The following is a 24,080-nucleotide window of genomic DNA, read 5'->3' as shown; positions in this document are numbered from 1 at the left end:
AACATACTTTTTTAATAAAGCTCTCTCACTGAGAAACTATACCAATAGCAGAAGAGGAACTTGTAATTTCTACAGACAAGGAAATGCTGAGTTCCCTGCAGTTTCCCAGCTGCCTACCTACCTCTTAAGGGACAATTACACCTTGTATTTCCTTCTGCAGAAAGGAAGCGCCTCCTGCTTCCAGGCCAACCACTGTACACAAACAAATGAGAAGTTGCACTTTTTGGATGGTGCAGTACTCTGCATGATCACCGCCACTGGATTTTCATACTCCCTTTGTTTTAACCTCCCATCTTGTCTCTCCTGCAGGCTGGAATTTCAGGGAGAGCACAGCTTTTAAGAGACGGTCGAGGCGTACCCGACAGGAACGCTGCCGACCTTGAGCAGCTCCTCGGGTCTATTCCCTGCTGCTGATAACTGCTACACACCAGGGCCCGGCTGCAGCAGGGTAGGGACGGCGCACACCCACTGACAGCAGCATATGGAGCCTGGCCGGGGGGAAAATCGCCTTCCTTGCTGCACAGTTGCTTCGAAATTTCCGTTCTAAGGCGACCGAGGGGCCGATAACGCCTTTCTGCGGGCTCTCCCCCACACGCAAACGAGGATTTAGGGACAAAGGCTGCCTGCGGAGCGAGGCCGCGGAGGCCAGAGGGGGTGGGGTGTCCGCACCGCTGGGACCGGCCGGGGCGGCTCCCCCGGGTGTCACCGCAGCGCCGGCCCTGCCTCCCCCGGCCCTGCCTCCCTCCGGCCCTGGCGGAGAGGCCGCGCACCGACAGCCCCGCCACTGCCCCCGGGTGCCGAGTCGGGCCGGGCCGAGCCGAGCCGAGCCGGGGGAAAGGGCGGCCGGGGCGGGGGCAGCGCCGTGCGGCTACATCAGCGCCCGCCTGCCCAGCGTCGGGCTCGGCTGCGGAGCCGCCCAGCGGCCCCCAGGAGGCGGCGGCGGCGGCCTGGGGACGCTGAGGAGGAGCCGCCTGCGCGGCCCAGCGGCGGCGGGCGGGCCGGACACACCGAGCGAGCAGCCGCGGCACGGACGGACGGACAGACGGAAGGGAGGGAGGGCAGAGCAGCAGCGCAGCCCGCGCCGGCAGCGCCATGGCCACCAAGGTGAGCAGAGCGCGGGGGTCGGGGGGCGGCGCCGGGGTGCGCCCCGCGCCGAGCGGGCCCGACGGGCGGGGGGCACGGGCTGCGTGCCGGGGCAGCTGGAGCCCTTCCCCAGAGCTCGTTCCCGGAGCCCTTCCTGGAGTCCCCCCCGGAGCCCCCCCCCGGAGCCCTTCCAGAGCCTGCCGCTCGCCGTCGGCCGCGGGACGCACCGAGAGAGGGAGGGAGGGAGGGAGGGGAGCGCCGGTCTCGGGCCTCGCCGCCGCTGCCCGACCCCGGGGCGGGGGAAAGTTGTTTCCCGCTGTGTTTGTGCCCCGCCGTGCCCGCTGCTCGCCCAGACGGCCCCCGCCCGCCCGGAGACACAGCAGGGCCGAGAGCCGCCGGAGGCCGAGGGTGCTGCCCCTGCAGCCCGGGCGCCCCTGCCCCGCTGCCACCGAGCCTGGCGGGGGTGGGGACAGGCCTCGGCCGCGCCGGGCCCTGGTCCCGGCTGTCCCGGGGGGTGTCCCGGGGGTCCCGCGGAGCCGGCCTGTCCGCGGCGGGGCAGCTGATGCTGCCTGACCCTCGGGGGGACCCAGGGGGAGGCTGTGCCCTGTCTCCGGGGGGAGCGCGGGGTCTGCGCGGTGCGACCTCTTAATAGGAACCTCTGATTCTACACACTCAGAAGGCAGGAAGTTAAATTATACTGTTCAATTCTTCAACAATGTCTGCTATTAAGGCAACAGTCAAAATTAGCCCATCCTATCTGAAACTTTCTAAATAAACAATATTTGTTTACTATATTTGTTGATGAAAGCATCTCTGCTTGTGTAGGTGTGAGTTACATCCACCAGCCACTGATCTGTGACTCGTCTGAATATCTCAGGAAGACTTTTTTGGTATTTGAAGTATTGCTTTGAGTCACCTGATTCCATTAGCTTGGCTAGCAGTTTAAAAACTTCCTTTTACTGAGGCGGTTCTCACACAGCGCACTATTTGTGTTACACTTCTCAGTGCTGAAGAAATTCCACATCTTGAACGGGTCAAATTCAACATATAAGTAGCTGTCTCTGTAACCATGTAAGTTCATGGTTACATGTGTATTTGTAAACTTTAAGAAGCACCAAGAAATTGATTTTAGGTTTCAAAAGCACTTAAGCAGTTTAAGAAGTGTCAGTATAGTGAAATGTATGTTCCTTCGAGGTTTAGAATATTGTTGATGGACCTGGTTTTAATATTGGTGGTTTCCACTGATTTCTGGGATATGTGTATGAATAATTTGTAGTGAACCTTATACTACTGTAGATAGCAAGCAAATGACTTGTGGTGTGCATATGCTACATCATACAGAGTAGGCAGATATTGTACTATACCAGTTTGCTCTCTCTTTCCTCACGTTGGTGTGCAGTATCCTCATGGAATCCTGTGTTCTGTGCTGAACACACAAAACCATTTTATTCATATGTTTGGAAACTTTCACTTTGCTTTTCTTTAAATATTTTTCTGGAGTCATTATGGCCCCAGACAGAAGGGTGTATAATTTCTAACTTCCTAACCAGGATTGGCTTGAAATCAGGTGATGCAGGGTTTTTCATTCCACACATTGCAAGTTATGGTAACGTGCTTTAACTTGAGGGCTAAAACTGGGCAGTGGTAGTCAGTAAAGACTTGGTATTTTATTGCTATTGTTTTGTTATGCTGAGAGCAGTAGTAAAGACAAACTTACTTTATTTTCTGTGAGCTCTGCTCAGGAGATGGGTCCCTCTCTGCAAATTGCCCTGATGTGGATTTTAATTTGTTCAGCTTGTGTGAACATCAGCAATAGTAAAGGATACATTGGGTTTTGCGCTGTCTAAGGGAGTGACTGGCTCAAACTCCAGTTTTTAGGAGCTTAGCTTACTAACCAGTCACCATTTCACTTGGAAAGAATTTTTTTTCAGTTGTAAACAAACTTCTCACCTTCTGCTTGTGCTCCTTCTAAAATAGCCTATTTTTAGAAGAAATATTCAAAGTATATTTGTATTGTAAGTGAAATGTTGAAAAATCTAAACTGTAGTTAGCTACCTGGAGTATGAATTTTTCCAGCTTTAATGTTGTTAAATCCTGTATGATTGGTAGTGGTGACTGACAGTCCAGCCTTGCCTGTGCTGCTTGGGCTGTTAGCACTTCCTGAATTAATTCCTGTTTAAACTAAAATATACTTTCCAAGGAAAGCTGGGGGAAAATTCAGTCTCGATTTGAATGCTTTCAGTGATGGAAAATCTAGTCTGGTTTTTTCGTTGGTTTTTTTTTAAGCCATCAGCTGTCTTGCTGCTGGTGCTTCTTTGGTTTGAATCTAAATTTGCTCATCTTCTGTTTTTAGTTTTATACTTTTCTCTACAAGATTTACAAATGCTTGTATGAACATGTTAGATTTCCTGGGGATGGAGGATGCAACTAGGGATTTCTTCCACAGCTAGCTTGTAAACCCTGGCCAGTTTTCTTGGCTCCCACTTTGATAAACCACAGCAATTAAGTTCTGAGAGTTTTCCAATATGAAGATGTGGTCTGCAGTTGTGTGATGTCTGGCTTTTCACTGTACTTTCCCTGTACTTTTCCCTGTTCAAACACAATGAGTTTCTTACTGAAATAGTAAAGACTTTTCAGGTGAAAGGCTGCTATTTTCATACCAGGAGGCTGTTACCAATACTTTCCTTGCACGTTTGTTAACTCACAAGTTCATAGGGAGTCTTTTTGAAAGGAGTTGAGGTGTCTGAAGGCCTTAAGCACTCTGAAGGCTGTGGAGGCTCTCTCTGATGCTGTGAGCTAAACATAACTGCCCTTGCTCCTTCTCTTGTCTTACTCCTCATCCCATGCTGTATGTACCTCCCAGGAGTATATTCCAATATTTGTCAGGCTTGTCTTTGAGCTACAGTAAGTTGCTGAAATAGCAAAAAATTCACAGAATGGAAAGAGTGGGGCCATTTTATCCAGTTTTAGGGAGCTGCAGTGGCTGAGCATTTGCCCAGAGCTGATACAAGAGGGTGGGAAGGGTGGCATAGCTGGGAGGGTGAGACTTTCATGGTGAAGAGTTGGAAATATGAATGGGAAATGGCTGATCTGAGGCTTCTGGAGGCAGCTCTTTGGTCAGCTAGATCCTTACTGTAACTTGGCAGTGAGTTTTGTGGTTTGCTCAAGGTTACATGCTCTAAAAACTGAAGCAAGTGTAAAAACCCAACCAAAATAAGAAATAAAAGAGATTGTTTAGGGGAAGATAATTGCCAAAGTTTTACAGTGATTTAACTTCCATTTTCAAAACTTGGTCACAAAGCAAATGCAGTATTGTAAATATTTTTCTGTGACTTTTATTGCTTACAAAATCTGCAGGTGAGATGATTATTTATTTGTTCCTTCTTGATTTCTTTGGCCTTTCCTCTTCTTTCCCTGTTAGAGTTTGCAGAGCCCCAGCTTTACTCATGTCCTTCCTTTTGGTTTTGAGCTTCATTCAATAGGGAGAGCTAGAAATGTCAGGAAGTGATATATTGACTTTGAAATAAAGTGTTCCCCTACCTCAGTCTATTTTTAGACTTACTTATTATTTTGAAATGTAGGCACGTCCTTTTCTCATGTTTTACCATTTCTTAAGTCCTGATTTTAGAAGGAAGCATGGTGTTATTACAAGAACTGTGTAAGTTATGGCACACTGATGGGCAAGACAGTTCTTGTGGAACCTGTGCTGCTAAACATGCTGGAAGAGTTTTAATTTAAAAGTTGAAGTTGGAACTAGGAGCTGATTTATAGGAGTAACACCACTGAAGTTGGTGACAGCGCTTTCACAAGTGAGGTATTTCACAAGGCAGCTATTGATAAGCTTCATGAAGTTAGGCCCCTCTTAGTGTCAGTAGGAACAATTTTTCCTTTGTAGCTTTAGGGGCAGTTGATTCCCCCATTGTGTTCTTGATTGTTCAATGGTTTGCCTGCTTTGAGAACTCATTCATCTGGTTCTGTTTGTAGGACTGGGCCCTTTTTGTGGGAGGCAGTCCCTTGAGATGAAAGCTTAGACTGAATATTCCATTCTTCAAAGAAGATATAACTTAGCAATACTTCTAAACATGTAACTCTGTTCAAGCCTTTCTTGTCCATCTAATCATGTTGGATTTTTTCTTGTGAATGTCACTAACCAGGTCTAGTTGAATTTAGTATGGTTCTTGTAGTTGTCATGAGGGAAGGTCATGATTTACATGTGAAAATTTCAGGTAGGAAAAGGTAACAACACATTAGACTTAAAAAAAAGATTATTATCCTATAGTGTGTATCCTTCCTTTCATCTTTCTTTTTGATTCTCTATTGCTCTCACTAGTGTAAGGCTTTCCCAAAGAAGTCCCACATTTTCCTTTGTACCATCACAAATGTGTATGTTCGCATTAGGAACTGGGCAGAAACAATTCTTTGCTCTGATTTGCAGCTGGGAATTGAAGAATCCCTCAGTGCTATACCCTCTAAAATACCCAAACTTCGTGTTCTGTAAGTCTGCCTTCTGTATTGGCATAACTTTGGAAGTAAACTCCTCTAGGAAATCTCATCCTAAGAGAATATTCAGTTAATAAATCTTCATCCATCTGTGAGTTGCGATAAACTTCTGTTATGGAGATCACTTCATAATCCATTCAACATGTTCCATTATTTAACTTCAGCAAAACAAGACATAATATGAAGAATGAGGTCACAGTTGATTTGTGTAAGTAAGATGTGATGGAAAAAAACTAATTAGGTAAAGTAGTAATTTTGTTTTTATGGTCTTAATCATGTAGAAGGTTGTTTGGGTTTTAGACTATGATTAAGTTGATGTGAAAATATGTCCTGGGCTTTTTGGAGTATTTTGGTTTGGTGGTTTGTTTTTTAAGGAGCAACCAGATGACTATAAAAGTTGCAGATGTTTGGTTATGCAGATTTATCACAGGTTCCTGACCTATGGAAGGACTGATGTGTTAGATGAGCATGAGAACTGGTGCAGTCTAATTTTATGAAGACACAGATTTTCTGTTCTTTTGTCTTTGTCAGGTCTTACGATTTTTCAAAGGTTCAGTGGTAAGTGGGTCTTGTTACATTACAGCAATTAATAGTGCAAGGCTTCTCATTTCTGTGCTGGAAAGCTGGAGAGCTGGTGAGATGCTGTGTGATGCTGTGCTTGGGTAATGATTCCTCTGACTCAGTTTTTCAAAGTTATTTTAAGCATCTAGGCATTGAGTCATCAGAGTCTCATTACCAGAGGTCATTTAAAAACTTGATTACAGCAGCTAAAGAGAAGGAAGTCTGATATCAGATGTCATAAGGTTCATCTGGTGTAGAGATGCAGTGATTCAGATTTTCAGTCTGGTAGAATTTCTCCATACACTGGTATTATTTCAGCAAGAAGGCTTTGCAATTAACTGTAGCTTTGTAAAAAGTTGACTTTACTGCATTCTTTAAAGGTTTTCTTCTGTGAATTATCTTTCTCTTAGAACCTCAAATTTTCAGGTTGTGAAAAAATTCCTAAAATATAAATGGAACAATGTGTGGATATTCAATAAACCCCTCCTTATTTAATTAGGGAATCTGGCAAATTTCAAAGTTTACAGAGATGACCAAGGGAAAAATAATATGGGATTTTTGCCATTTTAAGTATGTTGGTTCCCTCCTGTATTAAATTTGCAAGCAATTGCAATATGGATGGTGTTGGAAGCAGTCTTGCAAAACATTACAAAAGCAGGTAATAGAGACTGTGAAATAGTGGGAGTGATTTGTTTCAACCAGCCCTGCAGTGGGACAGATCAACATTTAGATATCTAGAATTATTTTAAGTAAATAGCTATTGCAGTGTTCAGCATTTAAAGCTAAACCTCTTCTGCTTCAAAGTGTGTTTCACAGTTACAATTTCATTCAAATTCACTTTACACTTCTCTGAGGGCTGTAAAGCAGAGCTTGTGCTTTTACTTTCTTCCGTTGTGTTCCTGCTTTCTCAGCAATTTATGATTGGAAAGGAGCTTCCCAAATAACACAAAGTTCAAAAAACAGAGCTATCTTGTAGTAGTCCAACAAGCAAAATTCAAGTGCTGCTGAAGAGAAAAAAATACATGCATATTGCTTACTAGAAAATTTAATTTAAGCTCTGAGCCTTATCGCTTCTTTTCCAAAGCAGTCTCTCTTTCAGCTTCATATGGATAAGAAACCTCTGTCAAAAAAAGAAAAGAAAAAAAGACTTTTAAGCTCAGAATCATTTAACTTTGACAGATAGTCCTCTGTGAGACCCATAGCAAGGGGAGAAGGGCACAAGGGGTAGTTCTTCCTGCAGGGAGCTGCCGTAATTCGGGCTGCTCCAGCTGTTGGGTAGCTGTGAGAGACATTCAGGACATGACATGGTATAAAGGGCACATGAGCCATCCTGGGCACTGGCGATAACGGGGCGTGTGTTCATAGGAGGTGTGCTGGGTAAAGTCAAACCAGCACTGTGTGTGAACATGTGTTTTGTGGGTAAAAGCTCTATTTCCGCCTGTATTTTGGAGCAGCTTTATCCCCAGGCTCTGCCCCTTAGAGGAAGCCACTGTACACAGAGGGGTTTCCAATGTGCAAAATAGGTGGCTGGAAGGAGGAGGAGGTGGTAAGAAGGTGAGCAGCACAGCTTGTGGAGGTCTCTGAGAAGCCCAAGCAGACCAGCTGCTTCTGGGAGGGGCAGCCATGTCTGACCTGGGGTTTCTGCAAGTGGGACTTGCCCAGGTGAAGTCATTCAATCCAGTTCTTGTAAAAAGTGGAACTGATGTGCAGCTTCTTGATGGGTGTTGTTTCTTATGACTTGTCATTGAGTTACTGACTTCGGCTCTGAGTTGCCATCTGCTCCTCCTTGGCAAGGGAACTGTTGTACTTTTATTTTGTGTATTCATATGGTATCTCTGTTTATACACAGTAGGTTTTGGACTTACTTTGCTTTTCCCAGCCTTTTGAGACTGCAGTGCTTAATGTTCAGAGCAAAAATAAGTTGTCCTCTCAATTCAAGCAAAGTGTTTGCTTTCTTGGTTGATAGAACAAAATGGCTAATTTTCAAGAACAGCTATAAAAATTCTCTTAGAATAGCTTTAAACTGTTTCTCTCTTCTATATGAGGATTTCTTTTTTCTTTTACAATGATTATATGAGCAGTTTCCAGTAGAAATACAATTGATGTAAGGCTACTATATTTGTTGTTTCTGTTTTGAATCCTGGTATTGCCTGGAGAGTTTTTACAGTTCATCTTTTTGCAGCAGTAAGGCCATGACTGATGGGGCACTTCATTTCACCCTACAGCTTCATCAGACTTGAGAGTTAAACCTAAATGTTTTATTTCCTCCACTGTGTTAATTCTTTTGGGGGGGTCAAGGTTTAATTCAGTAATTGAATATTGCACTAACATATGGTAATATAATGTAATTAGTGCTTACCTAGTCACAGCACAGTTCTTTCAGCTGTACTGTAATTTCCTCCCTTAATAGCTCTGTGTTTGTCCTCTGAAAACGAATGCTTATGGAATTTAAAATTAAGCATCTTCCTTGCTGCAAATAACTAGACCACAGTCTTGGAAGTTTGTGTGAAGGTTTTTGAATTACAACTTTTTTATCAGCATCTTTGGCACGTTCTGTCAAGCTGCCAGATTTTCTAGTAGTTCATAAGGAAGCAGAACTTCAAACTTACTTTTCAGACTTCTCTGATGCTTTCTGTCACTGTAAAGGTTGCTGGTACAAGAAAAGTTTGTGTGCTATCCTATTAAACTTTAAATGTTGCATGACTTAATCCAGTTCTATCATTCATTATTTATATATATGTGTGTGTGTGTGTATATATATGTATATATATATATGTATATATGTATATGTATGTGTGTGTCTATATATATAAAAATATACACACACACACACACACACACATATATATATATATATGTGTGTGTGTGTGTATTTTTTTTTTTAAATACATCTGTCCAGGAGGTTTTTTCCTTCTTTTTGTTTTTTTTTTCCTCTTTTTCTTAAAGTGGGATAGGCCAACAATGGTAGTATGCACATTGCATGACACTGCAGGTAATTAATGTCTAGTTCAAGAGCTGGGTGTTCTCTGGCCAGTTCTAATGACTGAGCTTTGCTTATTTGAGCTACCATTTATCATGACCAATTTGTAACTTTACAGGATCTTGTACTTTTCTGCACTGCTGACAGAAAAGCTTAAAACAGCTGTAGGCATGGGTATGTTAGAATCCAAAAAATGTGAACCTTGCTCATTTCTAGGGTAAAGAAGCTTCCTCTGATAAAATGGTAGTGCAGTTATGTTGGTATGACATTTTCCTCACTTGTGTTCATAAAATAAAAGTAAGCATATACTTTCATAAGGTAGTGTTTCTAGTGACAACTAAGAGATACCAAAACATCAGAGTACTGATTAATGTTGGTTATTCAAGTAACAGAGAATTTAGCAGAATTCCACATGGAGAATTTGTTGTGCTGCATTGCACATGCCTTCCCAGCTGCCCTCAGTGAAGATGCTGTTGAGCACATGTTTTCCTATTAATATGTACCAGTGTTTGGAACTTCGAAGTAGAGCAGCTATTCCATTCTGTGTTGTACGGGTCAAGTTGTATTTGAAGCTGCATCATTTTAACATGCGAGTAGTTTGCTTTGCTAGGTATCCATTTACCCCAAGACTAGCCCATGCAACTGGTACATTGAGATGTACAGTGTGAAACAGTGTGCTGAGTCTGAAAAGGCTTGAAGTTCATTAGATAACCTTAGTGAAACTTCCTGCCTCTCCAATTATTAGGATAATTACTGTTTTTTCTAATCTTTGCTCTCATAGAGGCAATGCTATTGTGTGACTACAAGTTGTGGTAATGAGTAGGTCACAATGTGGCAATTTTTCTGGTGAATGCCGAAGGTTTTTTCTGAAACCTTCAGCTCTTACTGGCTTTGTTCTCTGGGGACAGAACCATGAGGGTACAATACTCATGGCCCTAAAATTTCAGGCAAACATCAAGGGGCTTGGCTCAGCAGACTTCTAAATGCCTTGTTAAATATTGGTTCAGCAAACAGTTGCAAGTGTTGCAGTTTGGGTTCAGAGACACAGTAATGATTAATCTTGGCAGAGATTTTAATCACACTTGAGATAAATTCATCCTGCCTACCATCCTTAAATGCAAACCTGTGCTGTACTTGCTAGGGTGTATCTCCTGATGAAACTGGCATTCATGTTCTCAAATTTGAAATTGTTTAGTCCCCAGTCTATTTGGGGTTCTGGAATAGGTTGGTATTCAGAAAGGAAAATGTGGGGAAGTCAGGGCACTTACAGCAGTGCAGTAAATGGACTCTGAAAAAGATCTGGTGTCATTGAAGCTCCTTACTCTCAGTAAAAGTTTTGCAGTACATTGTTAATAACAGATCTATAAGTAACATTTTAAACAAGAAAAAAATCTTCAGGTGCTTAACCAAACTGAAAGCTCAGATGTGATTCTTAGGAGTATCTGAGTCAGTATTTGGAAACATCTTTAAATAAATCACATGGGTGTCATGCATATGTTTTTACAAGTGAATTTCCCTTGCTTCTATATTGCTTGGGCATATGTTACTGGGTTTGACAATACCCCATAAATAAGTCTGCATGAACACTACAAAAGGTAACCAAGAACCTCTTTTAATAGTGTAGCATGGTTATTTTGAAAGTATCAGAATTTGAATGCTGCTTTTTAAAACCACTGAACTGCTTATAGATAGTCCTCAGACTTTAACATTCTTAAGCACTGTTGTAAATCTGGAAAATACTGCAGACTCTTTGCTTTTTTTCATGCTCTGTGGCAGTGGTTATCTACCCACCTGACTTAAAACTGCGTGGAAAGAAGGTGTAATTTGTTTTAATACAAGATTTTAAGATCTGTTACATTCTAACACTTGTAAGAACTCTTAGTTGTACAACCACTTTAGCCCTCACTGCATCAATACCTGTTAGTCCTAGATGCTTGAGCTGAACAAGGGGCCTGCTGTGTAGGAACGCACTTGAAAGCAAGTTGTTGGTGTGTGTTACCTGTAATGCTGGGCCAAGGGCACGTGTCAGTGGGATTTGGGCCGTGCTCATGCTTGCTTACAGCTACACAGATGTAAAGAAGCTCATGTTCTGCAAACCAAAAATAAGATATATAACCAAAAATGAATTGGACTAGCCTGAACAGAGTTCAGGCCTTCTTTCCTGACCAAAAGATGATTTTCAGCAAGCCAGTGAAGTCCTGTGTGGTAGATGTGAAAAGCTAATCTGTCCTCACTGAGGAAAGCCCAAGCTGCTGAAGAGACCATTAAGTTAATGTCTTTAATACTTCAGGAAACATTTCCGAGTCTCTTTAACACTTGAAAACTTGCATATTCACTTTTTTCTTACACTAAATCAAACAGAAATGGTGTCAAGGTAACCTTTACACCTTTATTCTAATTCAAAAGTGCCAGTGGTTTAAGCCATGTGCATGTTGGTGGAAATTATTACCCTACTTGTCCCTTACCCTATAAAGGGTTCAGACTTTGTGTTTTGTGCTTTTTGTAAACTCTTCATGTTTTGTTATCAATTCACTTCCAATGTGAGACTGACCTTTTAATCCAGTGTGAATACTTAATTAAATACCTGCCTGAAGTGTTGTAGGCACATGCAGCCTCTGAGGCTGAAGAGCAGCTCCCTGTTCTGCCTCTTCTGTCTGCGAACATGTTTTATTAGCAGGAAGAAATGATGCAAGTCCTTGTTTCTTAGCTTTTTGTCTGTATTTGATTTACTTCTAATGTGCTTATAGTCAGTGGTGTTGGCTTCAAATGACTAGCTTCAGGCTATTGAACTTATTTTAGAGTTGAAGAATTGTTCATAGGAACGTGAGCTAGCAGGTCAAGAGACATTTTTAATGTGAATTTCTGGAGCAGTGTGAGGATCCAGCAGTTACAGCTAGTGAGGGAACTCAGAATATTAATACTGTGACCTCTCTTAGTCCAGAAGTGGAGTTCTTGACTGAACTTGGTTTCACTTTTTGGATGACTTTGCTTTAATGCTGATGTTGCTGAAAGCAAAACGCAATTGTATTAGAAACAAAATATAATACTGATGGGTTTAATTAAACAAATGAAATTTATTTTTTGCTTATTGTTTAATAAAGTCATGGTATATAAGGTTACAGTTTTTTCAGGCTGGTAGGTTTTTCCATAAGCAGATGTGGAGCACATATACAAGAACAGTGATGTTTAGCAGTATATTAGCAATATTCATTTTCTCCATTTGGTCTGTATTAGTTAATAAACATTGGTGTCTTCTTTATAATAAATCTTTATCACTTTAACTGGCAGTTTCAACTATAATATATAATCTCTTGAGTAAGGTTTCTGTGGGAGTCTGGCTTATAAAACAGTGTCCCCTGCGTCCTCCTATGCTTCCATCATCAGCTTTATGTTTACTTCTTGTCTCTTAGGAAAGCCTGTGAGAGGAACATGTAGAGATTTCTTTTCTATGGCAGAACAGAAGGCAGCTGCCTTTCCAGGCTAAGTCATGGGCACTTGGAAAGCCACTTTATATTTCTGTAGAAATTATCCAAATGCACACTTTGCTGAGCAGTCTGATGCAGCTATGATAGAGGGACTAAAATGAAAAGGCATTTCTTGTCAAATCATAGCCCCTTATTATAGGTATAAACGTTTTCTATGCTTTCAAGGCCAGGTTTGATGGGGATTTGAGCAATCTGGTCTGGTTGAAGTTGTCTGTGCTTGGGAAATAGATTAATGTCGCTTCCCATCCAAGCTGTTCTATGGTTCTGTGATTCAATGCTGCAGATGCTGCAACAAAAATCTATTCAGACTTGCAGTACTTAGCTTTTGGAATTAGCTTAGGTTTCAGGATAAAGAGAAGGGAAATGGTTAAATCTGCCTAAATGTTAGCCACTGTTGGAAGAAAGGTGTTCTCAGCCTTCTGAGGTGGGAAAGAGGGGAGGTGCTCCTGTCTGTATTTCTGAAGCATTTTCCTTACTGTTTCTGTGAGCTCTTTGGACTCCAGCTATTTTAACCTTCTTGCAGTACCATAAATACTATCCACAGTAGGACTTAGTGTGTGTTTTGACTTGCAGAGAGTTTTTTCAAAGATTCATTAATTAAAACATGGCAACTCGAGTAGTTTGTTTGTGAATGGTGAAACAAAACAATGGTTAAACTGTCACTTAGTTCCATGCCTACCTTACGTCATTTCTGTAGCTTCGTTGGTACAGTGAAGACAGGTAGGGCTTTAATGCTGCCACTTCAGCTGATAGCAAGTCAGATGTCTTGTGTTGTTCTAAGCAGTAAAATACATCAAACCCAGTATTAGACAGTAATCTCAGGGCAAGTTGCTATGAATGATCAAACAGTACAGAAAGGAAAATGCAAAAATAATTTTAAGTTAATTGCCTTTTGTTTACAGAGTATTTCCACTTTTAAGATTGTGCTTCATTTTGAACTGTTCTTTTGGGTGTAATCAAAAGATACTGTTGATTTCTGAACTCATTTACTTGCAGCTATGTTTCTGTCTTTATTATTTTGTATCTGCTTCCTCAATTTCTCTAATGCTGGGATCTGAACCTGTATCCCAGCTATGCTATTTCTGTTTTGTTCTCTTAGAACTGCCCTTTAGCATGAATATTTTCTTTCTAAAAACAATGTTGGTGGGAAAAAGTAAGTCTGAAAAAAACCTGACCAAAGAATCCTTGCCAAAAATGTATTAAAAAAAAACAAAACCAAACCCACATCCAAAAAACTTAGAGCAGAGAATGAGTAAAACAAAGTCTGGGAAGACAGAAATGCATTTTCCTCTTCTGTGCTTCCAGGATTGATCAATATATTGCTTATCAGTGTTCCACAAGCAGTGGATTTCAAAGGCTTATGCTTGCTAGACCTACTGAAGAACATTTGTACTCACTGAGGCAATTTTTATAGCAAACCTTTCTGAAGTTTATTCATAACGGAAATGTTACTGGAGTTACTTGAGGTGACCAAAAGCACTTTGTTGTTCATTCCAGCTAAAAGCTTAAGCTGCTGTCCTAGAAGAAAAGTTCAAGTCTTACTGCCAAGGTTATTTAAATTTTGAGGACTTGACTTGTTCAGAAGAGTCCTAGCTAAAAAAAAAAAAAAAAAAAAAAAAAAAAAGGCAGCCAATGCTAATAATTGACTTTTCTTCCTTTTTAAAAAATTTTCAGTTTATTTTTGACGTTTTACCAGGCTTCCCAAATCATACTTTCTGCTTCTCCAGTGGATGCAGGTTTCTCTGAAACTTACCTGTCCCATGTAGTTTCCAAAACAGAAGTATGGAATTTGATCTTTTCTGTGAATATGGGAACTGCTGCCACCAGCATGGACCTGCAAGGTGGTGCCATCTTGCTGCTGTGATACAGCAGACATGTTTCTGACAGTGACAGTTTAAACCTGTGAATCCCTGTCTCTTGATAATCACACTGCTGGGTGGCTGAAGCACTGAAGTGCTACCTATGAAAAGGAAAGCATGCAGTTAATATGGGAATTTCATGCCATGAAACTTTGATGGATATTTCCTTTGTACTGCCTGCCACTACCAGCTGACCAAGAGAAGCGGTTGTGGTCCAAGTTTCCTAAACTCATGGCTGAAACAGATGAATCTATGGCATAACACAAGAGCTCTTTCTGATACAAATGAACTCCTGCCCACAGGGAAAGTGTTTTCAAAGATGTGTTGAATTTTTGAGTGGCTTCTCCTATTTTAGTGCTAAAAAGTATACCTTGATGCAGAAGAGTTGTGTTACAATCAGGAAGTCCAGCATTACAGAAATGTTTTCCTTCAAAATGGGTGGGGGTTGATCTCTTCTCCCAGGCACTCAGCAACAGGACAAGGGGGCGCGGGCTCAAGCTCTGCCAGGGGAAATTGAAGTTGGAGATCAGAAAAAAATTCTTTCCAGAGAGAGTAATCAGGCATTGGAATGGCCTGCCCAGAGAGGTGGTGGATTCACCATCCCTGGAGGTTTTTAAACTGAGATTGGATGTGGCGCTGAGTGCCATGATCTGGTAAATGTACTGGAGTTGGACCAAGGGTTGGACTTGATGATCTTGGAGGTCTTTTCCAACCCAATCGATTCTATGATTCTATGATTCTATGAAAAGTGTGAATTGAAAGAAAACCCAATGAACACTTCATGTAGGTCATTAATCGTTCTTATCAAGAAAGTGCTAGATAGGGAAGCTTTAGAAAGGCTGCTCTGAGCACTACTGATGTGCATTAGCTGTTAGACTGCATGTCCATGGCTAGAGAGAATTCACAGGGGCTTTCCTTGTCCTTCTTCATGCAGAGCTGGCCTGCTGCAGGTGAACTGTACTGGGGGCAAGCGTGTGCCTGTGTGCAACAGGGTTGTCCTGCCTGGCACTAAGTTGCTCTTCCATCTGAGCTATCCTTGAGGGAAACACCTTGGAAAAGGCAGAGAGGTTCTTCCTATGATAAAGAGGTGTTCTGGTTGCTTTATCACCTCTTTCAAGATTCTGCAGAACACACAAAAGAGCCAGTGGGTCAGGATGTCTTCAGAGATCTTGAATACTCATCTAGTAACTTAGTGTAGTGATAATGTAAACCCCTCATTGGAATTTTATTTTAATGACTTTTGCTAGACAACTTCCTTCCCACTTAATTTACGCTTAAGACTCTTGACACACTGACAGGTATAGTTGCATGGTTTTATGTCTGCTTTCAGAAATAAGTTGGCAAATGCTCTTCAGTTTTTGTTTCCTCTTAGTTTTTAGTAGTACAGAAAGAAATGGGAGGTACTCAACTCAGACAGAAGTAGTAGAGGAAAGCTAAGTCTGCTCCAGGTCTGCAGAGGAATAATACTTTCACTAATCTAGATACTTCTCTCCAGTGTGGAGAATCTTTTGTGTTTTATGCTTAGGCATGATTTCTATTACAATTCTAAAATGACAGTAATAGTGATTGATTGCAATGCCTAGAACTTCTCAGTGTTAAAGGCTTTAAACTGTAATGTCAGTAAATACGTAAATTGGGAAACTGCACTCCAGTTGTGTAACTGTAGCATGTAGAACCAGGCCAAAAAATGCTGATATAACACTGAGAATTACTGCTTTCCTTTCTATTTCCTTCTGTTTATTATAGTCTACATATCTATATCCATACTGCTGAAAAGCCAATTTTCCTTTAATAGGGAGGAATTCTTTTACTGGTTTCCCCCATCCTTGACTTGGAGAAGACTGCTGCCTCCCTCTCATTCCAGAGAAACTGCATTATATGCCAGAGCTGCAGAGATGCTGGGGAAAGAGTCCTTTCCTCCTTGGCAAGTGTTGTGACAGGGTTCTGCTTAATCATGCCAGCCTTTTCTCACATGAGAGAACATGAGGTAAATGTCAGGTTGTATTACAGCTCCCAGAAGAGGTGCAGGAAACTCCACTGCCACCTGAGCAAAGGGAGACAATAGGTGTACAGCAAAATGACCAGACCTGCTTTCTGGTCAAAGAAATCAGTTTAAACTTCTTGGGTTGACAGTTTTGGGTTTTTTCTCAAAGGAAATGACAAAACAACTTCAGAATCCAGAATCATGTATATGTTGGAGTGGGGGAGAAACACATGCAGCTAGTAAAAGAAGTTAATTTTCTTATAGCTAATAGATTAGTTAACAGTTCTTACTTTTTTTGCATGTTTGCAGTATTCTGTAAATGAAGCAATGGCCTTTATTCCACGAACAAAATGTTTGAATCTCTGAAATTCCCATAGTTCTTGGATTCTTTGATCCTTTTATATATGATCAGAAGTAACCATAAAGCACAACAGTTACTGTAGCAAGTTTTTATTTTTAAACCTATGTTTTGAGGAAGTTTTCTTTGTGGCATTAGTTCTGTGATCTGGAATTCATCAGAGATTCCCATTTTATAAATATTCAAAGTGTCTTGAAGCTTAGACCTAATATTCAGTGTGTGTATTGCAGTACCCAGGAGCTAAAATCCCTTTCTGGTTAAATGCTTTTCTTCATGCCCATTTACTATTTTGCAAAAGTTGCCAAGATCTATCTCTAAGCCTAACTACTACTTGGATGCAATATTTATGGCCAGTAAGAAAGAAAAAGCTCATTGCAAAACCAAACCGTTTTCCGTTTTATAGTACTTTGGAACTGATTGTCAGAAATTTAGATAGTAGGATTGGGGCTGATGCCTCTGCCCAGGGAAAGGCCAGGAGGGTTTCCGTTGTTAACAGTACACTTATTAATTGAGGGAAAATATTTAGTCACTGAGTTTTACTTACTTTGTAATTGGTTGAGTTGATACTATTTTCCCCATTAAATTTCAAGAGTAGGAGGGTAGTGTTAAAGCTTACACACCAAAAATTCTTAGGGACTTAACTCCCAGCCTAGGCAGGTGAGCCTAGAAATGCCAGTGAAATGGAGAGTACCAGCACAAAAATCTGGGGAATTTATTTGACATGTCAATACATGGATCAGGTTACAGGTTACCTCCAACAGATTATAGGTACCTCAATTCTTAATTCTTTATAGTAATTCATTTAGGTGATAACGCAAATATTTTTTTATTTTCAATTTCTTAAACTGCAGTAAACAAGGTTTGTTTGTAATTTCTTCCACTTTTTTTAACAACTTTCGAAGTAGCTATCCAGTGCAGGTAAAGAGATGGACTTTGGCACAAGGACTTAATTAACTTCTATATATAAACCTTGTCCTTTCCTTCCCTACAGGCTGAATACTTCCACATTTTTCTGAATAAATTTATTTCTTTGGTGTATCTGGAAAATCTGGTATTTGCATATGTTTTTTATTTGACAGAAATATGTCTTACTTTTCCAGTCTGGTCATTATTACTGTGGATGTTTTGCCAGTTTTTCAGAAGGCTGGTAAATTTTGCCCGTTGCCTTTGTCTTGGTAAGCTCTCATCATTCCTGTGAAAAGAAGCAAGAACTTAGTACTATGGTGTACTACTTGAATGAATAAGGCTAAGAAGACTCCCTGGTTAAGAAAGCTGCTTTCCCCATGATTCAGATGCACAGCATCCTAGCACTGTTAGCTTGACTTGCAGAAACTGGATAAATATTAGTGTATATATGGCCAGACTTCACTAATGCAGATTTGGGCAGGGCTCTCCCCACGTGGGTGTGCCCTTCCAGCCTGTGCAGTGGATTTTTTAGGTGAGGCACAGCGTGCGCAGAACTGGCCCCACTGTTTAAGTCCTGAGGTCCAACTGCCATGGCCGAGCGAGCTTGGACAGTGACAGTGAAGTCCTCGGGACTGTCACAGCACCCGGTACTAACCGGGGCTGACCCTGCTGAGCATCCGAGATGTGATGGGATGGGATGGCAGGGAGGCATTGAACTGCCAGGGGGTGGTCCCCACTGAGACTCGAACTCAGGTCCTTGGGATTCGGAGTCCGGAGTGCTCTCCTTTACACTGCGGGACTGCCCATAAATATTTGTAACCTGATGGAAAAAGGACAGACATGTTCAGCACCTTCATGTGGTACTGCTGAGGGAAGAGGTCTGGAGAGTGGTGATTTTTATACCCCTACTTAAAATGTTCTTGTATTTCAAAAGGTATGCCGGTTCTCTGGAGTTTACTTTTTAAGGAGAGTAAGGAACCATCTGCATAGAGGCCTGATGTGCTGCTGGAAGGAAAGGAGCAGGTGTTATTATAGGACACTGTTTTCTCCTCTTCATCTCAGTTTTGTGTGACGTAATCTGAAAGTGTTGAAAGCTCCCACTTGAAGGGAAAAGCTTTCATGCGAGGAAGCATTCAGAGCATTTGGGACACACAGTTTTCTGCAATGTTGTGCAGCTTTGGTGGAGAAGACCAAGTGTTTGATTTGTTGTGCACTTGGTTCAAGATTAGCTTTGTCAGCTGAACTACAAAATACGTGTTTTTTCTCAGCTCTGTTTTTATTTACACTGAAGTAAACTATCACTTGACCAGCCAGAAGTATTTCCACATGATGCTCATGAAATTAAAATGTAGGGGTGCAAAGGTCTCTTTTTGATGGTTTTTTTGGGTTTTTTTTTTTTTTGTTGGTTTTGGTTTTTTGGGGTTTTGTTTTTGTTGTTAAAAGAAAGGATGTCTAGGTGGGAATCATAACAACCTGCAGTTTTGTGATAGGCAAGACTTGATGGGGAATGTCTGGCCTCAGGTATTTTTTTTCCTATCATACAACTTTCTTTCAACAGAAATCATTGATTTACTGTCACCTTTGTCTGAAACAATTATGTTTTGTTTAGTTTTTTCTTCCTCCTAACCTCCAAATAGAAGAAGGAACTCATTGGTGTACAGTGTCTGATGTCATTAGTAACACCAGTATAAAATCTGGGTTTTTTTCTTAGATTTAATCTTTTAACCTGTGGGGAGAAGCTTAGATAAAAAGTCAGATCAAGTTTAAAGGTTTTTTAAAATGTCAGTTTAAATGGAAAGCTAAAACTTTAATTCTAGATCTTCCTTTTCCATGGGAAAAATGTATATAGTTTCTCTTTGCATTCATTTCAACAGTTTGTGAGAAAGTAAATATATTCTCTTTGTAATTCCTCAGAGCTTCCTTTACTTTTTAGATTGGAAAGGAATTTGATAGAAGACAATGAAAACATCTTTGGAAATATAATCTTAGGCCATGTCACGATTCTTGGTATAAAGCACAAACATTCTTTAAATGTTAGCCAACTTTGTCAGTGTTTCAAATGTAACATTTCTTTTATGTAGAGTAGTAGCAGAGTCAGTACACAGCAGAGCATTTGTGTATCTAAACACTTAAAAATTAGGTTTGTTTTATTTTCCTTCCCCCCTCATGCCAATATGTAACAGGCCCTACTCTCACTGACTGCTTGTGCATTTACATAGTTCCTCCCATACAAAGTCTCAGAAAATAATTTTACATACTGCTTTTTATGTACAGCCATGGTTACTTACATCTGCAGCTGGGTTTTTTTCTAAGTTACTTGCTTTATGAAACAGTTCCTTTTACCCAAATTGGAGCTGGAATATGTCTTGTAGGAAAAAAATAATTGGATTGTTTGCTAAAGTCTGAAGCCTTTCCTTCTTCCTCTGGAAAATGTTGTACAGATAGTTTTGGACATGGCAGAAAACAGCCAGCCTTGAACTGTGAATCCATCTGGTAACTTATCTCGAACAAACTCCACCTGAGATTTTTATCTTGTAAAGTTTTTGTTCCTGTTCAGTTTGGAGCTCAAATCTAGGAAATGTTAGCATCCTACTTGCTGAGTTGCATTGTGCTTTCACCCTGACCCTACTTACTATTTCTGGTAGTTAAGACTAAGTTGTGCTGATAGTTCCTTTGTGAAATCTTCTCAATAAGCTGGAAGGCTCACTGTTCATTCTTTTTCACTTACAGGCTCGTGTTATGTATGATTTTGCTGCTGAGCCTGGCAACAATGAGTTGACGGTCAGTGAAGGGGAGATCATCACAATTACCAACCCGGTAAGAAAACTGAGGGAGAATCAGGATTTCAGTGCACTTTCCTGACCTACTTTTAGTATATGGAAATAAAATGGTCTAGGTGACATCTGAAGCCATGGCTACCATTTCTTGAAGAACTAGCAAACTGAGTACAAAGAAGCTTGTAATAGTTTTGTGGAAACAAATGCAGTGAGCAGGTTTGGAGGATCGAGCCTTCTGAAATTGTGCCCACACACTTAATAATGTGCTCAGCTTTGTTTCCTTCTAAACAGAGCAGAGTGCCAGGGAAGAGGAAGGAGGTAATGGTGGTGATAACCTTTATGTCTGAATGAATCTCTGTTTGTGTGCCTAATGTTCCACAGGTTGTGTGCATGTAGTCTCTCAGGTGCTTGCCACTTGTGTTTAAATGTGACATGCCAGCTCCCTTCTAGGTTTTGGGTTCCTTAATTAAATACTTCAGCATTCAAAGTTTGTTAAAGAATTCACTACAAAATATTTGTTATTAAATTTGTGTGCCCTTTTGTAATTAAAAAAATATGGACAAGGTACAGGGAAGAAGTGGTGAAAATACTGTAATGCTGTTGGGGGGAGTTGTTAAATGAAAAGTAGTTTTGAGCACTGACATTTATGTGTACATTTTGAATTTGAGTGCACATTTATCCTATATGAATCTTACCCTTGATAACAAGGTGTTGGTTCCTTCTGCTTTTGCTTTTCATGTAGCAATCTGGCTTAGTGAATAGACTTTGCTTCTAAAACACATACAAACCAAAATAAAACCTGGCTTCAAAATCAGGTGGTTTATTTGGCTGTATAGGAAGCATGGGTTCTACAGAATAAACTAGTTCTTTGAAGGGCCTAGTCATGTGTCATTCTTACAATTTTTAGTTCCACTGATCTTAAATATTTGAAGCAGATATTTAATAGAACCATCGCCCTCTTGGATAGTGTGCTGTGCTGTGGCAGAGGTTACATTTTAAATGAGTTCAGGAGCTTAGTGACATCTCACAAAAGTAGGACTATATAGAAATAAACAGTTCACCACTTTTAAGCTAGATCTCACTGAAAAGACATCTGTGGCTTAAGGTAGTGTACTTAAAATCAAGTAAAACTTTATTTTATGCTGTTCATGATTAACTGCCACAAAAGCTCTTGATCTGTTTTGATTTGATAAATTTAGACAGCAATACCATAAGTCATGCAAGTAAATGGATGATTGCTTTTAAGTGTAGCAGTGCAAATATGACTTAATGGCTCAAGATGTCACTGCTCTTGCATTTTAACCAAGCTAGTTGAATTTATAATCTGAGATGTCTAATTATTTCTGCGTTCTTGAGTGAAAAGTAAATAGAAGTTGTTTCAATAACTGATCTTTACTGTTTAAAATCTTGAATACATAAACTGAGTTCTCCTATGTGCAGGATTACATAAGATTTCCAAATGAAAGAACAAAATGATGAATAAACAAATACATCCATTAAAAAGCAAATTAAGAAAACATAAAATTCAATAATTGCTGTCTAGCATGTGAGGTTCCAGTTTTCATCTGTGAACTAGCTGACCATGTAACTATGTTCTTCCTTAAACAACTTGATTTAAAACAGAACTGGCTTATTCCAGGTAGTGTTGTGCTGGAATTAACTAAGCTTAACTGCAAAGGTCTGCAGAGTTTATTTAGTGTATGTAAAATATGTGTTTTAAAAAACCAAACAGTATCAGGATGCCCCACTGAGATCAGAGGTGAACTGTGTTAGTTCTTTCTAAACTAACAGCATGAGCCCTGCCTCTGAAAATAAATGTGAAGTAGAAAGAGTGTCTCCAGATCTCTTATATGGTGTGTGGCTCTTTTAATCTTGAGAATACCCTTAATATTTTTGTGAGTAATAGCTCTCACTCATTACACATCTCTGCATCTTCAATAAATGAAGTAGAGACTTTTACAGGTATTACCAATATCTTTGTTCTTTGAGTCTTCTTTATAGCCTATTGATTAAAATTAATGCTTTGAAATTGACATAGTAATAGCTCTGTTTTTATGCAGTCTGTGTCAGACAATTGACTGTGGTTTCATAAATGATGAAAAGTGCTGAAAAATCAACTGCTTTTTCCCTCTCATGCTTGTTAAAATCTGAAGTCCACAATAGCTGTTTGAGACCAGCACAGTCTGTGTTCGGTTTAAATGAGTATCTGCTGCTTCAGCAGCTTTCAGCAAGTTTGTTCGCGATTATACAGTCATAACATAACTGTGTTTTGTATATTGCATTTGACAGCAAGACTGCTTTCTCTGGAGCTATTTGAAGCATGCTGTGGGATCCATCTAGCAAAATGACTTCTATATTATTCCTTTTAGGATGTTGGTGGAGGCTGGTTGGAAGGGAAAAACAGCCAAGGAGAGAGAGGACTTGTTCCAACAGATTATGTTGAGGTAAGTGACTATGCTGCTCCACATGAAGAAAGCAGAACTACTAAAAAGGCCATCTTCTAGTTTGCTGATGAGACTGAAATGCTCAAATGTAAAACTACCAGTGTTAAAGCTTGGAATATATAATGATATTGAAGCAGTTGTAGCTGGCTTTGGAGACCAGTTCAAATATGTCATCCAAAGCTGCTGTGCTTCTGAGGATTTGCCCAAGAAATGCAACAGGAAGATGTCTATAATAAATGCTGGTGATCTGCAGAACATGAACTGTTTTGAATCTGCTTCTGGTTTTGAGGGCATCGCAAACCAATAATTGTTTTCCTGTCTGAAGGTACAAATATGGAAGTGAAATGAGTCATGAAAGTTTGCACTGGTGTTACTGTGGGAGATTTGCCACACACTTATAAATCTCTGGAATGGAGTTGCATTTGTAGGGCTCAGGATATGGGATCCTAAATCCAGGGACTACTCAGCTGATCTTCTTATAGAGGGCCTTTGCTGTCTCTTCACTGTGTTGATCTGTTTTTTGTTTAAATACTGGTGGTATTTGGTTGGGGATGGAATGGGAATCTTAATGCAAAGACTGGAACCTTGTTCACACTTGGAGGGCTCAGTTTTTCTATGTCTGCATGTTGCCAGTTAGCTGAAGACTCAGACAACCTCTTAAGGCACGTGTCCCTTCCTTCCCCAGTGCTGTGTTTATTAAAAAAAAAAAAAAGGGTGGAGGTCGAGGGGGAAAGCAGAACCATGCTGGTTCACATAACTCTGTGTTTTTACTCATTTGGCTTGCTCATGGTCCAGTAGCTTTTGGCTCTCCAAACTTACTGTCCCAAACTGATCCTCAAGAGTATTGAGTTTCCAGTCTCCAAGCAATGATGTTAACAATCTTTTTAATCTCTAAGGAATTTATAGATGGGTGTCCACTGCCACAACAATCTTGTGTGTTACAGTTACAATGCAAACCAGTTCCAGCTGGTGTGGAACTAAATCTTCCAGAATATCACATCTGTTTCTTGTAAGAAGTCCAATTGGATTTGAATTCAAAAGATTGTGTGCAAGCATCTTAAAGTCTAGAGATACGGATGTTAGGATGATTATATATGAGCAAGTATAATTTGATTAATAGAAGCATGAAAAGTAATTTGCAAC

General features: G+C 40.6%; 1 protein-coding gene across 2 annotated transcripts in view; it reads left to right on the top strand.

The window, feature by feature from the left end:
* The first annotated feature begins 725 nt into the window (after positions 1–725).
* Positions 726–24,080, top strand: part of SNX9 (sorting nexin 9) — a 63,310-nt gene continuing 39,955 nt past the window's right edge. Inside the window, exons 1-3 of one of the 2 annotated variants that reach the window (XM_071549248.1) lie at positions 726–1,104; positions 20,447–20,533; positions 22,863–22,937. In XM_071549248.1, coding sequence (XP_071405349.1) covers positions 1,093–1,104; positions 20,447–20,533; positions 22,863–22,937 — 174 coding nt within the window. In that variant the 5' untranslated portion in view covers positions 726–1,092. The remainder of the gene's footprint in view (positions 1,105–20,446; positions 20,534–22,862; positions 22,938–24,080) is intronic. The other variant, XM_071549247.1, reaches the window with a different exon arrangement.

The sequence above is a fragment of the Pithys albifrons genome, chromosome 2 (genome assembly GCF_047495875.1).
Source record: "Pithys albifrons albifrons isolate INPA30051 chromosome 2, PitAlb_v1, whole genome shotgun sequence".
NCBI lineage: Eukaryota > Metazoa > Chordata > Aves > Passeriformes > Thamnophilidae > Pithys > Pithys albifrons.
Note: the sequence above shows the minus strand (reverse complement) of the source record. Positions and strands in the feature narration are given on the sequence as shown.